The sequence below is a fragment of the Vitis vinifera genome, chromosome 19 (assembly GCF_030704535.1).
Source record: "Vitis vinifera cultivar Pinot Noir 40024 chromosome 19, ASM3070453v1".
Lineage (NCBI taxonomy): Eukaryota > Viridiplantae > Streptophyta > Magnoliopsida > Vitales > Vitaceae > Vitis > Vitis vinifera.
The window spans coordinates 20788022-20804887 of NC_081823.1; the positions used below are offsets into that span (position 1 = coordinate 20788022).

The following is a 16866-nucleotide window of genomic DNA, read 5'->3' on the forward strand; positions in this document are numbered from 1 at the left end:
TTCCATCTTTTCTTCATTTTTCCTCTTTCTCTCTATTTCTTATCTTATAATTTTCTCTACCATAAAATTTATTCCTTGTTTCTCTCCTTACACCCTAAAGATAAAACCCTAGCCCACCTACCCTTGAGTGTAGGCAACCATCCTAGCACTACAAGGAAAATGTCAAAAGATGACGTTTTTTAAGTGTCAAGATAGATATAAGATGACGCTTTTTAAAAGCGTCATATATTAGACTGTCATCTTTTTAAATCGCATACGTTGACACTTTTTAGAAGCGTCATCTTCTTTGGACGTCAACCATGACGCTCATAGTAAGTGTCATTATTTGAAACATTGACGCTTTATAAGTGTCATCATATGTTAATAATTTCATTCATGTCAATATTGACACTCAATGAAGCGTCATTGTATAGGTAGAAGCAACATTGACACTCAATATAAGTGTCATCTTATAACCTTTTATTTGTAGGAGCAACGTTGACACTTAATAAAGCATCATTGTATAAGTAGAAGCAACATTGACACTCAATATAAGTGTCATCTTATAGCTTTTTATTTGTAGGAGCAACATTGACACTCATAATAAGTGTCATCGTATAGCATTTTATACCTTGACACTAAAAAAAAATGCCATGTTTTTTTAACATCAACCTTGACGCTTTTGAGAAGTGTCATCTTCTGTTTATTCAAGTAAAGCATGACGCTTTAAAAAAGCGTCATCTTATCTCATATAAAATTTTAATAGCCCAGAAATTAAAATGTCCTAATTATGCCCTGTTTTATAATTTTCTATCAACAATTAAATTAATAATGAAAACTTAATTTAAGAATCTCCATTGACAAAAAGTATCAAATATGGTCTTCCTTTTTCACTATTACAATTTATCCATAAACATCATACATAATCAACAACTAAAACCAACAATTTTACAACTTCTTCTTCAACTTTGAATTGTTCATAACCTTCACTACATCTAGTTTTACATCATTTTTCTTCCAAGTGAAAAAGGATAGTTGTAACTCACTTTCTAGATGCTCAATCTGCAAAATAATTGAGAGGGTTACATATTAGTATTAACAAATAGTTAAGAAGCAACTTTGTAAATGAAATGTGTATATGCCAATTTTTAAATTCCTAAAATATCTTTCTTCCATTGCAATAAATTTCAAAATATCAAAAGAACTCAACAAACTCCAATAATTTTATTACACCAAATTTCTAAATATTTTAGAACTCTTATTCTATTTTAAAAAAAAACAGAAAAAAAAAAAGTTTTTATCTCATTGACTATTTTGGTATGATTTTTATCTTATTTATGAAACTTCAACCATTAACATCTTCTCATTCTTCTTATAGGTTGTACTAGACATTAGATGTTTTGCATGAGAAGGAACTAAGGAATGAAAAAAAAAAAAACTGGAAGTCCGAAAAATTATAAAATTGTAAATTAACATATTTATGTAAAATTATAAAATTGTGTTAAAATATCTAAGTTCTTCTTATTGTATTAGTATATCAACATTTAATAATATGAGGATATCTATTATCTAAATATGGAACTTGCATGAAATGATCTCTAAACATGGAATTGATTCATAAAACTTACAATAACCACAACATGTTACCTCAAAATTCTTTTGATGATATATTTTGAATTGTTTGTGGGTGTCCTTCATCAAGAGCAGTAGTGACGTTGTTAATAGAATGACCTATGCCTTTTTGTACAACCTGAAGAATATATAATAAACAATTTAACAACCATTTAGTAAGAGGTGTTATTTCCTTCCATAGGCTTATTTGTAAGAAGTCTTAAACTAGCTTCCTATTTTTTATGTAAAAGAAAATGGAAGTACAAGATATTATAGACTTTAAGCCCATTAGTATAGTAGGAGACCTTTATAAATTTAGATTAAAGAAGTTTATAAAGCTAGTAATCTTAAAGACCAAAAATGCTTTTGTAGAGAATAGACAAATTCCTAATTCATGCACATGTAATGAAACTAAAGGCTCTACGAAAATGAGCTTGGACATGCAGGAATTTTTGTAGCTATGCTATTGTAGGATTTCTCCAAATCTAACTGATAATAATTTGTAGAGGAAATATACAAAAGTTGTTACACCTACCATGTCTACTTGGCTTCACCTCTCAATATGCCAACTATACATCAATCATAATAGAGCAACCCCCAAAATGATCCATATTGAAAACACTGCCAACTAGGAGTACAAATATATACATTAACAAATTATCATTGTGAATAAATCCATTATAAAATTAACATTAACAAAATATTGACTACATCTTTAAAAGAATATGAAGTTGTATTAGACTATAAGTTATAAGAGGTACCTTCAAACATGAGTAATGATTAACTGAGTCACTAACATAACCCAATCTGATCAAACTTCATTAATTTCCATTTCACTATATGATTTCTTCCCGCAAAACTGAATTGGAGTGACATATACAATTCACTAAGTTAAATTGACCAAAAAAAAAAATGCTATAGTAAAATGACCAACCATATGAATTGAATTGAGTGCAAACCTTTGATGTTAGTTGGTTTGGATTAGCAATAATTTCCTTCATATATCTCATCACGTAATACCCACATTCCACACTACCTGGTTGTCTTGGGCACTATGGGAAAAGTATCAACAATTGCAATAAACACTAGAATGATGTTCTTACTTCTTTAGCATCTTATTGATGATCATATTAATAACCATCCATTTTCTAATTTTGTCATAAATTAAGTGGTGAAGCAATATATTTTAATCTAAACAAATAAGTACTTACAACCACTTTCACCCAAGTTGGCTCCCTCTTTGATGTTTTCTGTTTTTCCGGTGGGTTGATTCTCATTGCCCTACAAAAAGAATTAAAAAGATGTTATTTAGACACTATCAATTGTATTAAAATAGGAGAAAATATATGCTTACATGTTAACTATGTCCTTAAGATCATCACATGGTTGACAGGCCATTGGATCAAGGTAATATGCAATCATTTTCTTCATCTCCAATGCCACTAACACCCAATGGAAACTAAAGAAAAGAAATGAAAATTGTAATATAGTATCCACAAATTCAAACATCACAAACTAACTTACAAACACCATATTGATATTTAGGATAAAAGGTTACTCTGGGTTGTATGGAATAAGCATATATTCAGCATGCTTTGTATTCTTTAGTCGATCTGCAATAACCCTTGACCTGTTTTCCTTGCTTCCCTCTCCCATTCCAGCTTTTGAGACCAATGCTGGATTGACAAAAACATATCGTTCGGCCTACTTTGCATCAATCAACTTTCTATGCAAATGCCTGATTATAACCCACATGACAAGTTATCAACAATCATTATAGGTCATTAGAAAATAACCTTCTATCTCATAATCTTGTGAAAAGTCATTCAAAAATTATAAAATCCCTTACCAGATGTAGTATAAAATACAATTGGATGACACTTCTTTTGATGATATTATCATTTCCATATCTTCTTTCATCATGAAGGTCTTGAAACTCTAACCAAAAACATCATCTGGGAAGTTTATAGGGTGTGTTCTTGATGTACTCAGCATGAGGCCAACCAATGTCTCAAAAATTTTCATATCTTGTGGTTTTTCACCCTTGGATTTGACTTCAACTTCATTTACTTTTTGTTTCTTTGCTTTCTTAGATGCCTGTACAATTAAGAACCATGGTACAAATCAAATTAACTAGTTTATATATATATATATATATATATATATATATATATATAAAGTCACTATAAAGTTTGGTAATTAAATTTACTTACTAAGATGGGAGTACGGATGATGACCAAATCAGTTGGCCACAAAACTTGGTAACCAATTGCAGCCCCAACAGTAGTAGTTTGTCCAGGAATAGGAATGGGAAGGGGTGCACTTGAATCATAAGGAGCATCAACAACTACTAAATAGTTGGGACCACATTCAAGTATAATTGTTCCACCTCCCACTATATTTTCCTTGGTGCCTATGGCCAGCTCACATTTTCTAACCTACAAAACTCAATTCACAATAATCACTTCAATATTAGTGGGTTTATACAAAACTAACATAAATGCATTATCATCATCAATCACCTTATAGCTCCTATTACAATGATAAATGCAATTTCATTTACATTCAATTGCAACAAACTTGCATGATAACATTTCAGTCCATTGCCACATCCTATTATATGTTGCCACATCAAAGAAGACCATATATGTTGCCACCAACATTTGAAGTCAATTCAAACAACAAAATTAAATTAAATTATTTCTCATATTAGAGGAAACTTTTTCATCAAATTAGCTTAACTGAATAAATACCTTCTTCTGTGGTTCTATTGCTTCTGGTGGGGTCACATCTTCAACTTTACGGATTGGCTTATCCACTGCTTTTGGTAGGAGAAGTTGTTTTTGCTTCATGCTTGAACTGCTAACATCAGATTGGGGAGTAACAGCTCCTACTTGAGACAGTTTTGCTAGCACTTCTGCCTGAAATATTCTTTATTCTTCTTTAGATGCTGCTATGAAATCCCTGACAGCACGATCTGCAGCACTATTGAAATATTGGCAAGGTGTGTAGTGCTTCCCTTTGGCCCTAACTTGACCACTATACTCAGGAGTACCCAATGCTTCCACAAGTATATCATTACTTCCACTAACACTTCTACCATTCTCTTGAGACTCTTTCAATAGCTTGTCCTTAAAAAATATTAATTATAAAGTTAAATTGCAAATTTGTTATTGTAAATAACTTATTATAAATATATGTAATTAAAATTGAAAAATATTCACTTACTATTTTCTCAATTACTGGTATGGCCACTTCATCAAAGGTGTCATCCTTTTTTTCCCTTACTTTCTTCCATAATATGCTTCGATCAATAGTTTCAATTGATCTACTTGCAACCATCTTTCAAAATAGGACAATGTATAATATAATTATCATATAACCCTATTATGTATTATGCATAAAATAAATAAAAAGCAATTAATAGGCTTACACTTACCATCTCTTCCTCAAGACCGGCATATCCTTTCCTACTTAGATGGTGATTATAAATGTTTCTCTTTCTTCTTTCTTTTTGAATTTCTCGATATTCCTATAAATTAAAATTTTATAATTAATGAATGTGAATAAGAGGTATGTAAAGAGTCTTAATTATACCTTAAAGTTGTCAGACAATCTATCTTTGACAAATATTGTCCAATCTTCATCCTCAATAAAAGTATATTGAATTGGTGGTCTTTTGAGGAGCTCCGGTTGGTCTTCGAAAGGAAGAATGTACTTCACCGTTAGCAAGTTCTTAAAGGACCGAAAGCATTTTCCCATTGTTAACATACAATTCCTCCTGCTTTTATGATTTAATGAAAAAGCAGTCTGCACATTAATACCAAACTTTAGTAATTTCAAGAGGTTAAGAATGATAGACATTTTGCATCAAAGTGATTTAAATAAGAAATGGTTACCTCAATGCTGTCCCATAACTTATCCTTCAACTGTTTAGGTACAACATGCCAAGTTTTATATCTTATTGGCACCATAGTGCGTGCTAACACGCCTAAGTAGCTTGTTAGATGAACTGCTGATTCTCCTATGAAAATGCCATCAAGATTGTACTTAACCGGCTACTTAACCCCCTTGCTTCTGTTTTTTATAATCTTATGCTTCCGTGTCATCCCTCTGTACTTCCTTTTTATGGGTTTTTCTCCTTCCTTTGTCTCCATTATTGTAACAAAAAAAAAATAAAAAATGATAAAGATTAGTTAAAATTATATTGCATATAACCTAGTCAAAGAATAATTGTAAAACATAACTTTTCAAAGAAATAAATCCATAATCATTGCACAATGAAATGCAATAGATCATGAATTCAATAGATCTTTTTAGAATTGTTCATCATATAACAAGGATAACACTTCATTTAAACTTTTTTTTGTGCCCTACTTTGTTTAACATTTCATTTATTTTAAGCAACCCAAGGGCCTTTGTATAAGAAAGCTAAATTTGCAGTAGGAATTTCCTATAAGAATCAACATGGAAGGAGCATGTGATTTCAACAAGTTCATCAAGTCCATAAGAACTTATGAAAGCTTTTGGACTATCGGTTTGTGTTACATTAAGTTTGGAAAACACAACATGCATATTGAAAATAAAAAATTTCATAATTTTTTTACTCACAAACATAACTAATTTAGTATCTTCCATGCACAATTTAGGGAAAAGGTTTTAGTAAATATGTTGTTGGGAGATGTTAAAGAATGGTCAATATTTTGTGCAAAAAAATAAAAAAAGGATAAAAATTACCTATTTTGTGGCTATTGCAACCCATTTCATGGCCTTTATTCATACATTAGCATTAAAATATAGCTACATAGAGGATTTTTTCTCAATCTAAATCCCCTCACAATCGCCTCGCATACATGTTGCATCTGAGTCATCCATTACATCAAACGCTTCAATTTGTGGCAATGCCCCTATAAAGGGATGGTGTTCAATTGAATTGTCAACAAAGTCTTCACCTCCTTCTATATCCAAGAAATCTTTTTGAGGAGTTGACAAAACAACCGACCATCTTGGATCAAGTTGGTCTTGCACATAAAATACTTGCTTAGCTTGGGATGCCAAAATGAAAGGATCTGATTTATGAGCAATTTTGCTAAAGTCAACTAATGTAAAGCCAAGATCATCAACTTTTATGCCATTTTTATTATCAACCCAATCACACTTGAAAACCGGTATCCTAAACATGGTATAATCAAGGTCCCAGATCTCGGTAATAATGCCATAGAAACAAAGCTCACCAAACACTGGATTTTGATCCTTTGCACTTGCGATTTGCATTGTTGAAGCTACAATACTAACTCCACTATTTTGGGTAGCTCGTAAGTCATCTCCTTCCTTGGTATGGTATCGACACCCATTAATGACATATCCATGATATTTAGAGACATAATGGCTAGGACCATGAGCTATCCACTTAAGGGTTTCAAATATAGGTTCATTATTACCAATTGCAGCTTCAATCTGTAATTATAAATAATAGTTATTATGTATGTTAAACATTAGTAAAAAGAATACTTCACATTTTAACACCATTCCAATACCTTTTTTCTCAACCAATAAGTAAAAGTCCGCAGGTGTTCATCCTGGAGCCACTTTTGTCTTTTTGATTGACGAGGATTTTTCAATTTCAACCATTCCATGTGCTCTCTATGTAATTATTTATAAGAAATTCAAAGTTAATGTTTTAAAGTTATTTTAAGTATCAGACACAAATATTAAGTGTTAGTGGTTCTTACTCAATATAAGGTTGAACAATAGTTGTATTCTCTAAAACATAATGATGTGCATGTAACCACAAATTGAAATCAATTGTCACAACTTGACCTCCAGGTATTGGTGCCCCAACTTTTTGGTCAATGTTTGCACTAATAGGAATCCCAATCGCATCTACATTTGATAAATACTCTGTACAAAATTCAATAGCTTCCTCTACAATATAGCATTCAGCGATACAACCTTCCGACCGATTACGGTTTCGTACATACCCTTTCAAAACTTTCATGAATCTTTAAATGGGTACATCCACCTTAGGTAAACTGGTCCACAAAGTCTCACCTCCCTTACAAGATGTACAGTAAGATGAAGCATGATATCAAAGAAGGAAGGTGGAAAGTACTTCTCAAGCAAGCATAATGTCACCACCAAATCATTTTGTAACTTATCCAGTGCAGACACATCAACCACTTTGCTACACAGAGCATTGAATAAAAAACTCAATCTGCAAATAGCATGCCTTACATGCTTTGGCAAAAGGGATCGTAATGACATTGGCAATAACTGTTGCATTAATGTATGATAGTCATGCGATTTAAGACCATAAAGCTTCAAGTCTTCCATTGACACAAGGTTTCTCATGTTAGAGCAATAACCTTCAAGAGCCTTTAATTGTGATAAAGTTTGGCAAAAAACCTTTTTCTCCACTTTAGATAACGTATAACATGCAGGTGGGAGATAAGTTCGATTTGATTCAAACCTTGGCCCCAATTCACACCTTAAGCCCATCTCTAGCAGGTCTAGGCGAGAATTAAGTCCATCTTTCGTCTTACCTGGAATGTTGAGTAAGGTACCAATGATGCTTTCACAAACATTCTTCTCTATGTGCATTACATCCAAGCTATGACGAACATGTAGGTATTTCCAATACTCAAGATCAAAGAATATGGACTTCTTTTTCCAACAATTTGTAGTATTGACATTCAACTTGCCTCGAGAGTTTTTATTTTTTCCCCATGAATTAGAAATGACATCAATTTTCCTTAGGATTTCCTCTCCACTCAATGGTTGCGGAGGTGAGCTAAACTCTTGTTTGCCATTAAATGCCTTCTTTTGTTTCCTAAAAGGATGGTTGCAAGGAAGAAATCTTCTGTGACCTGTATATGAGTTCTTTTTCCCATGCTTCAATCTATGAGAGAATGTATCTTTCCCACATATGGGACATGTAAAATATCCTTTAACTACACAACCAGATAAGTTTCCATATGCAGGAAAATCATTGATTGTCCATAGTAGAATAGCTCTTAATGTAAAGACCTCTTGCTGATGCACATCATAACATTCAACCCCTACATCCCACAACATTTTTAAGTCATCCAATAATGGTGCTAAATAAACATCAATTTCATTTCCAGGTTGTCGTGGACCTGATATTAATAAAGATAGCATCATAAACTTCCTTTTCATGCACAACCAAGGAGGAAGGTTGTAAATGACCATTATAATAGGCCAACAACTATGTCTACTGCTCATTGAACTATGAGGATTTATACCATCTGCTGAAATGGCAAGTCTAAGGTTTCTAGGTTTTGAAGCAAAATCAGGCCATCTGTGATCAACTAGCTTCCATGATGGGGAGTCAGATGGATGACGCATTTTACCATCAAATTCTCTTTCTTGAGCATGCCATATGAGGTTTTTTGCAATTTTTGGCGATTGAAACAATCTTCTAAATCTTGGAATAGGAGGAAAATACCACATTACTTTTGCAGGGACTCCCTTCCTCTTTTTAGTACCTGTTCCATCTAACTTCCACCTTGAAGTTCCACAAGTAGGACAAGAAGTTGCATCCTTCAACTCATTTCTATACAATATGCAATCATTGGGACATGCATGTATTTTCTCATATTCCATTCCCAATGTATTCAATGTTTTTTTTGCTTCATACATAGACAGAGGCAACTCATTGTTTAGAGGCAACATATCTCCAAGAATACTTAAAAGCTCTGAAAAGCTTTTATCAGACCATCCATATCATGCTTTCAGGTTGTATAATTTGACCAATGCAGATAACTTTGTAAAGTTTCTACAACCAGGATATAAAGGTTTTTGAGCATCATCAAGTAATGTTTCAAACGATTTTGGGTCATTCTTACAATCATCATATGCAACTTGAACCATTTCTATTGTACTATCCACATCGTTAAATTCAACTGTATGATGCCATTCTGCCCTACTAGTTGGTGGTCCACTTGGAGCAATGTCTCCATGCCAATACCATGTATGGTAACTCTAATCAATTCCATAGAAGAATAAATGTTCTCTAATTTTTTGAGGAGTGTGGAATATCATATTACCACACTGAAGGCATGGACATTTAATGGAGTTTTTATATGTGGAATATTGTAATGCAAATGCGATAAAGTTTTCTACCCCATCTGCATAATCCTTTGATCTCCTATCCTTTGACATCCAAGAACGATCCATTTGATGTACAAGAGATAAACACAACTCCTAGATACCACTAACAACTAAAGTTATTAATAAAATCCTATTAATAGGCTTAAAATATATAATCTACCAAATTAAAATTTCCCACATTGTCACAAAACTTAGACCAATCCAAAAAACGACAATGTGCAAGTCATCTAACAATAAGCAATATGACAAGAAACATAATTAGTATATTAGGTTATTCAATATTAGCATAAAAAATGGATCTTAGTTCGTTCATGATGTTTGCTTTATTCATGAATAGGAACGAAAAGCAAGATCTAACTTTTAGTCTTCTCTTATATTATTGAATACACCAAGTTTGAAAATTTTAAAAACACATAACCATATGAGACAATGATACCATGAACTAAAACAATTAACGAATGGAACTAAGATTCGAATGAATAGAAGCAAGTGATTTATACATGATTTAGGCATTCTAACATCTCCAACATCCTTAATTAGGTGGTGGTTCCTATCCCATATAGGAATACATAATCCCTATGTGTCAATTGCCAATATACTTAAATTCATTTTAAAGAAATTTCGGCAGCATTTCCTTATAGTTCACCAAGTACACAAAATGGATAAGGCACAATATGTGACCTTGTCCAAATATGCACCCAGAGAACAAGAAGAAAGACTACCAAATTTTCTAAAAATTGAATTAAGAACAAGCAATTAACTTCATAGATATCATGTTTTCCTATACTGTCCAACTGGACAATTCAAACATCATTTGCAAAGAAAAGATCTTTATCACATGGAAAACAAATTTAGTGGTTGTCAACTTGAAACTGGCTTAAATATACTCACATTTCACATTTTGACAACTTATTGTCTTAGTATGTAATAAGAGAAACTTCTGTCTCACAATGATACTTGAATGGGAATTCTAAGGTTTCATGCATGCATAGTTGATTAAAACTAAAACATAAATACTTATTAAAATATTACATCTAGTTATGTATTATAAATTATTCATATCAATTGCAATGGTAAGAATAGGAAAATATTGTTTGTAAGCATCACATTTTAGGCCTAAGTTCAATAACTTGGCTAAATCCATTAAAGACCCACTACATAAAGTTCATGTTAAAATTGGTTCATCTCCAACCCCCAAAATGATTTATCAAAGTTACTCATTTTTTAGAGTCTTGATTAATTAGATAATCAATATAGATATATATAATTTGTATTAATATAATATCATGATATTTTTTTCATTTTGTTTTTAGGCTTAGACTTGGGTAGATTTCCCAAGTAAGGCTAAAGTAGAGCTAAGCCGCACCTTGACATGTGTTCTACTTATGTTGGGGGTGACCATTCTAGTTTGTGGTCATAAGTGGGGTGTCAAATCTCAATTAGTTTATTGAATAGATGAACCAAACATGACGTTATTATTAATTAGATAACATGTTGTGTAACCCATTTAAAAATGAAGTTGAATAGCATCTTTTATAATATAAGCAATGAAGCCTATGTCAGATTGTGAAGCTTAAATTAGTAGTAAATGTTGCACTTTGCTCGGGATGTCGGGGGTCGCGCCCCCTGAAGAAATTTTTTTTATTTAATTCGAAAGCCACATGATTCTACTCATAGGCAACAATTATTGAGTTCCATGACACTACATCCCTTAATAAAGAATGTTGAAAAACTTTCTATGCATTCCAAGAGCCCATATCTCGAAATGGCATTTCATCAAACAAGTTATAGGCAGTACCTACAACTCCATGGAAAGCAAGCTCCTTTCGGCATGAACCATTGTACACAAATGGAACAACACCAGAATCATTTCCAAATCTTCCAGAGAACAAAAACAGAGGAGAGACACAACTGAGCCTAAAAACAGAGGTATAGTATCTTTTTATCGGAGATGCAAACCAAGAAAATAACTGATAATAAACAAAAACCACAACAGATTTACAAGCATTCACACTCAAATCCCAGAAATCAATAGTGAAGAATGTGAATCCATGGGAAAACGAGAACATGTGGGCTCGTACCCGACAACTCTCTCTTCCGGGTTTTTTCTTCTCCCTTCTTTTCTTTCCTCTGTTCCTCTGGTTCTTCGACCTTTACTCCTTGCTTACCTCTTCAACCGAAGGCACCTGCCTTTGCTGCCTCTTGCCTCTCCCAACCTACGAATCTAAAAAAACCTTAGCTTTCTCTTATATCTCCATTCATTTCCTTTCTCTCAATCCAGCACCCAAATAGTCAAATCGGTGGAGCATCCATGAATGCTATCTTCTTGATTTGGAGTAAGAACTTCATTTTCTCAATCGAAATTGGCTGGAGCTTGCTGGTTCAGTTAGAGACAGATTTGGTAATGAAACTTGAGTGTGGGCATCGGGTATGGAAAAGGCTTTATTACATTTATCTCTTTTTTTTTAATTGAAAAATGTGAGTAATTATAAAATGAACAGAAAATGACGCTTTTAAAAGCGCCAAGGTTGAGGTTCTCCTACAATGGCACTTAAAAAATCGTCATTATTTGAAATGCATTGTACAATGACGCTTTTAAAAGCGCCAAGGTTGAGGTTCTCCTACAATGGCACTTAAAAAAGCGTCATTATTTGAAATTCATTGTACAATGATGCTTAAAAAAGCGCCATTATTTAAAAACGTCATTATTTCTCCCATTAAGGCGCCAAGATAATGCAAGCGTCATTAATACCCATTTTTGAGAATAAATAATGGCACTTTATATAAGCGTCAAGAAAAAAAACGTCATAAATTACATTTTTTGTAGTAGTGTAGGGTTGTCCTACATCATAGCAAGTCCCTAAATATCAGTAGAAATAAGTTTAAGGGGTTTAGAGCTTATAAGAGAAGATGCACCAAGGGGAAGTCGATGACTTTTATTACATAAGCATGAGTTACAAGAGTCTAGAGACAACTTGGACACTGAAAGTGAATGACTTGAGATGACATGTTGGAGAATACGCAGATTGGGATGATCGAGATGTTGAACTGGTGGTGGTGTTGTAGGCCTGAGGTGTGGAGCTTGAGTTGGGAGAAGAAGTCGGCCACTCATACAGATTTCCCTTACTCTGGCCTTGAACGAGTGTTGCCCCCATGCTCAAATCCTTCACCAAAAAGTAAGTAGGGAAAAATTCAATGGATGTACAATTATGTTTGCAAAACTAAGACACAAAAATTAAGTTCTTATGAATAGACGGAGCACACAAAACATTGCCAAGCATAAAATTTGAATTTTCAGTAATTAAATTAGTAGAATCAGTATGAGTGATAGAAATACCATTACCATCACCAATAATTACATCGTCTGTACCACCATATTCAGAATGAATGGAAAGATTCTGAAGATCTGAAGTAATGTGGTGTGAGGCTCCCGAGTCTATTACCCAATTGGCATTATGAATTTGTGGTTCTCGAGCCATGAAATTTTCTTTTGGTGTGAAATAGGAGGGTGGGCGAGACCTGCAGACCCTAGCAGTATGTCTAGCTTTGTCACATGATTGACAAACAACACAGTTTTGAGGGGGATTGAATGGAGGACGCCCTTGTGGACCAAGAAATCTATTCCCTTGGTTAGGGAACATGTGTCCATGATGATTCTTGTTGCCTTGATAATTATTTCCAAATTGAGAACTTCGTCCTTTCTTACTGTTTGAGTTGTTCCCCTTTTTGCCAAAGTTGTTTGAGCCCTTTTGATTAAACTGAGTTGTAACAGTAACACTATGCTTCTTGAATTCTTCACATTTAAGGAACATTTCATGATCTGCTAGTTTTTCATGTAGTTCTTCAAAGGATATGGAAGAATCTCAAGCTCTTATTGCTGCACTCAATTCCTTGAACTCAGATCCTAAAACTTTGAGAACACTGATCACCATTTCTTCTTCACCGAGAGGGGATCCAACAATAGCCAATTCATCGGTCATAGTTTTGATTACTGTCATATATTCAACAACAGATTTATTTTCTTTGATGAGTTGGCTCAGCATCTCTCGGAGTCCTAAGATCCTAGTCTTCGATTTGCTGGCATATGTGGTGTGTAGACGAGCCCAAGACTCTTGAGCAAATGTGGTGGATGCAACAAGAGGGGCAATGGTGGAATCAACTGATTCCCTGATAGCATGCAGAAGTAGGCTGTCTTGGCGTTTCCAAATTTTGTGCTCCGGATTGGGTGTGAAAGTGTCACCCATTTTTATCATTTCTGGTGGACATGGATATGTTCCATCAACATACCCAATCAGATCATAGCCATAAAGTAGTGTTGAGAACATTGTTCTCCAAGAGGGATAAATGCTGCTACCGGTGAGTTTCAGGGGAAGTTGTGTTGCTGCATTAACAGACACCAGTGCGGTTGAAGGAGTGTTTCCACATGACATGATGACTGTGTGATATGGGAAGGGCCCGGAGGAGTTGGAGTCTTCAGTCATTGGGATAGCAATAAAAGGTGGTTTCAATGAAGAGACTACAAGATTTGGGTGGCTGCTGGAATAGTGACTCGGTGGAGTTTATGGGTCTGATACCCTGAAACAGCAGAAAGCTTTGGGCAAAAAACAATATCTTTCATTCATATTTGCATGAGTATAAACACACATATTGACTAGATTCAAGAGGGAATTACAGTTATAATTGTGGGTCTGCCTTTTTATATACAGTAGGTACAAATATTATATGGTATAACTGCAACTATTGTGGGATTGAATCAGAGGATGAGCTGGTCAATGGATATGATATAACTGCAACAATCACCGGATTGTCTCAAAGTATGAGTTGGTCACGTGAGCTGTCTATCACCTTCTATCTATGGGACATGATATCTTTATAGACTACGCATCTGATCAACTTTGTGGCATGTCTTATCCAACTTATTTTAATGCTTGTTTATGTGACATGATACAATGGAATGTAGTTAAAAACTCTTTTATTTCTTCAATACAAGAACACGTCTCTAGTCCAAAACAAAAGAAAACAAATTGTAAACATTTCTTTCCAGCCCCTTCAAAGCATACTTAAAGCAAACACTCCTCTCATATTACCAATACAACACGATTCAAAAGCCCTTTTATTCTACACGGAACTTCTTTCTCATCCACAAGACAAAGTCATGGACCTTGTGTGGGTCTTCGATGGAAAGACCCCCACACATGATGTTCCCCTTTTACTCTATACCAAGCTTCTTCCTCATCTCCATGACAAAGCCATGGACCTTCTGTGGGTCTTTCAGAGAAGACGACACACTCTCCTTTTCCATGCACCTCTTGGTCCAAGCGATCAACTTGGGGCACTCCACCTCTATGCTGAAGTTACCAAAGCTCTCATACGCATAAAACAAGGTTGAGAAAGTCACCAGAGCCACATCCACAAACCCAAATTTCTCACCACCGAAGTAAGGCTTCTCTCCAAGCTCTCCTTCCAAAATCTTAAGGTACTCTATGAATTCATTCTTGGCTGTTTCCTGCTCTTCTCCTTTGGTTGACCATATCCTCCTTCCAAGTTCATAGAGCTGTGGAAAGTAATGGAGTCAAAGAGAGAAAAGGGTTTTTTTTTTTTCTTTTGGAAGCATTTCATCAAGTTTCAAACTTTCTGTATAGTTGGGCAAGTTTATTAACGACCCTTCGGCATAGAAATCTCGTATCCTAGGAAAAATATCAGAATCAGTTGAAAGAATGTATCATTTGCTAAAGTTTTTCCCCTCAATTTGTGTTAAAGAAATGAGAAGAAAGAGATCAAAAAGACAGAACATATATTAAAACAACTGTTGTGCAAAATGTTGAACAGCAGGATAACGAAAAACCAAAATCTGTTCTTTAAAATTCTGGTTTATGTATTCCCTTTCTTGGGGGAAAAGGTATTCTTGAGATCTGCTTTTTTGGATGGAACGAACAGACGTCGGATTCAACAGAACAAAGAAATAAAAACCCATATCAGAAATGCAGAGGGGAGTCTTGTTGAAGAAACAGCAAGAGAATCAGTAAAGTTCTAGTTTGGGACACCAAAGCCAACAAAACTCAATATCAGAAGAGAATATGTGAAGAACTAGCATTTTGGATAAATCCCTCACCATAATCAAAATGTGAGTCAATCGCCATGAATCAATGGAAAAGAATGCTTTAAATCAACAGAAAAGGCATACCTTCTTGTCTATGTAGTCCGCCCAGAACCTGGCCTGAGCTCTCTGGTATGGGTCACTAGGCAACAACGGAGATTTTTTGTTCCAAACCTCATCAATATACTGAACTATTATCATAGACTCACAAATGGGCTTTCCATTGTGGATCAGAACTGGGATTTTCTTATGAACGGGGTTCATCTCAAGAAGCAGAGGGTTCTTGTTCCTCGGGTCCTCCTCTCTATATTCATACTTGAGACCCTTCTCTGCCAGGGCAACTCTGACCCTCATACCAAACGGGCTAGGCCAGAAATCCAACAAGATAATCTCGTCTGCCATTGCTACTACTGTGATTGATAAGATTCAAACTCAAGCATTGATGAACTCAAGGGAAATTGTTAGGTATTTATAGCAAACTTCAGCGAGGTGGGTTAGATACTTCTAGGAGGTGATGATGCTCATTCCTTGGCTTTCACTTTCATTTTCCTTAATTATATTCTTATCTCCGTTTCGTAGCTCTCCAGAATTCCCATGTTTTCAGTTTATTTATTTATCAGCCAAGTGTTTTTAATTAAATATAATGCTTTCGAAATTCTTTGAAAAATAGAAAAAATATTGTCATATTTGATAATTTTAGTTTTACTACTCACTTTTAAATCCAAAATAGAAAGAAATTTAGTGTTATTTTGAAAATTTAGTGTCATATTTGATAATTCTTTGAAAATTAGAAAAAATATTGTCATATTTGATAATTTCTTTTATGGCAATCTTATCTTAACACTCATGGTAGGATTTTACATTCCAATATGGAAAAAAACAAGTGACAAGAAATGATCACTTACTGAAGATGCCCAAGCAAGTTCTTGTTGTTTGGTCTATATTTTTGGAATTTTCTTTGTTCTTCTTTCATGATTGTAGCATAGTTAGAATCTTAGGAATCCTTGCTTTGTTGCTTTCTCATTTGTGAAAATTTTCAATAGTATTAA

General features: G+C 34.2%; 2 protein-coding genes and 1 long non-coding RNA gene across 3 annotated transcripts; all 3 read right to left on the bottom strand.

Annotated features, from left to right (window-relative positions):
* Positions 1 to 799: 799 nt before the first annotated feature.
* LOC104877727 (uncharacterized) lies at positions 800 to 4923 on the bottom strand. Its single transcript, XR_009465264.1, has 10 exons — positions 4819 to 4923; positions 4344 to 4721; positions 3804 to 4028; positions 3440 to 3687; positions 3149 to 3328; positions 2945 to 3049; positions 2550 to 2871; positions 2126 to 2218; positions 1627 to 1729; positions 800 to 1041 (listed from the first exon to the last, which is right to left on the bottom strand). It is a non-coding gene; the product is annotated as an uncharacterized LOC104877727 (long non-coding RNA).
* Positions 4924 to 4935: 12 nt separating this feature from the next.
* LOC109121841 (uncharacterized) lies at positions 4936 to 5642 on the bottom strand. The gene is made up of 4 exons (XM_059735136.1): positions 5490 to 5642; positions 5188 to 5400; positions 5030 to 5122; positions 4936 to 4974 (listed from the first exon to the last, which is right to left on the bottom strand). The coding sequence occupies exons 1-4, from the start codon at positions 5562 to 5564 to the stop codon at positions 4936 to 4938; spliced, it is 420 nt and encodes a 139-aa protein (XP_059591119.1). The 5' UTR covers positions 5565 to 5642.
* A 9033-nt stretch (positions 5643 to 14675) lies between these two features.
* Positions 14676 to 16342, bottom strand: LOC100262772 (probable glutathione S-transferase). The gene is made up of 2 exons (XM_002263359.4): positions 15905 to 16342; positions 14676 to 15274 (listed from the first exon to the last, which is right to left on the bottom strand). The coding sequence occupies exons 1-2, from the start codon at positions 16217 to 16219 to the stop codon at positions 14930 to 14932; spliced, it is 660 nt and encodes a 219-aa protein (XP_002263395.1). The 5' UTR covers positions 16220 to 16342; the 3' UTR covers positions 14676 to 14929.
* Between the last annotated feature and the right edge of the window lie 524 nt (positions 16343 to 16866).

Bases quoted from the DNA above. Each gene is read 5' to 3' on its own strand.
- LOC109121841 (XM_059735136.1), bottom strand. From the start codon at position 5,564: ATGGTGCCAATAAGATATAAAACTTGGCATGTTGTACCTAAACAGTTG. The intron at 5,401-5,489 runs GTAACCATTTCT...ATTAATGTGCAG, and splicing joins AGTTATGGGACAGCATTGAG to ACTGCTTTTTCATTAAATCA. The intron at 5,123-5,187 runs GTATAATTAAGA...TTTAATTTATAG, and splicing joins GATTGTCTGACAACTTTAAG to GAATATCGAGAAATTCAAAA.
- LOC100262772 (XM_002263359.4), bottom strand. From the start codon at position 16,219: ATGGCAGACGAGATTATCTTGTTGGATTTCTGGCCTAGCCCGTTTGGT. The intron at 15,275-15,904 runs GTATGCCTTTTC...TACTTTCCACAG, and splicing joins CGGACTACATAGACAAGAAG to CTCTATGAACTTGGAAGGAG.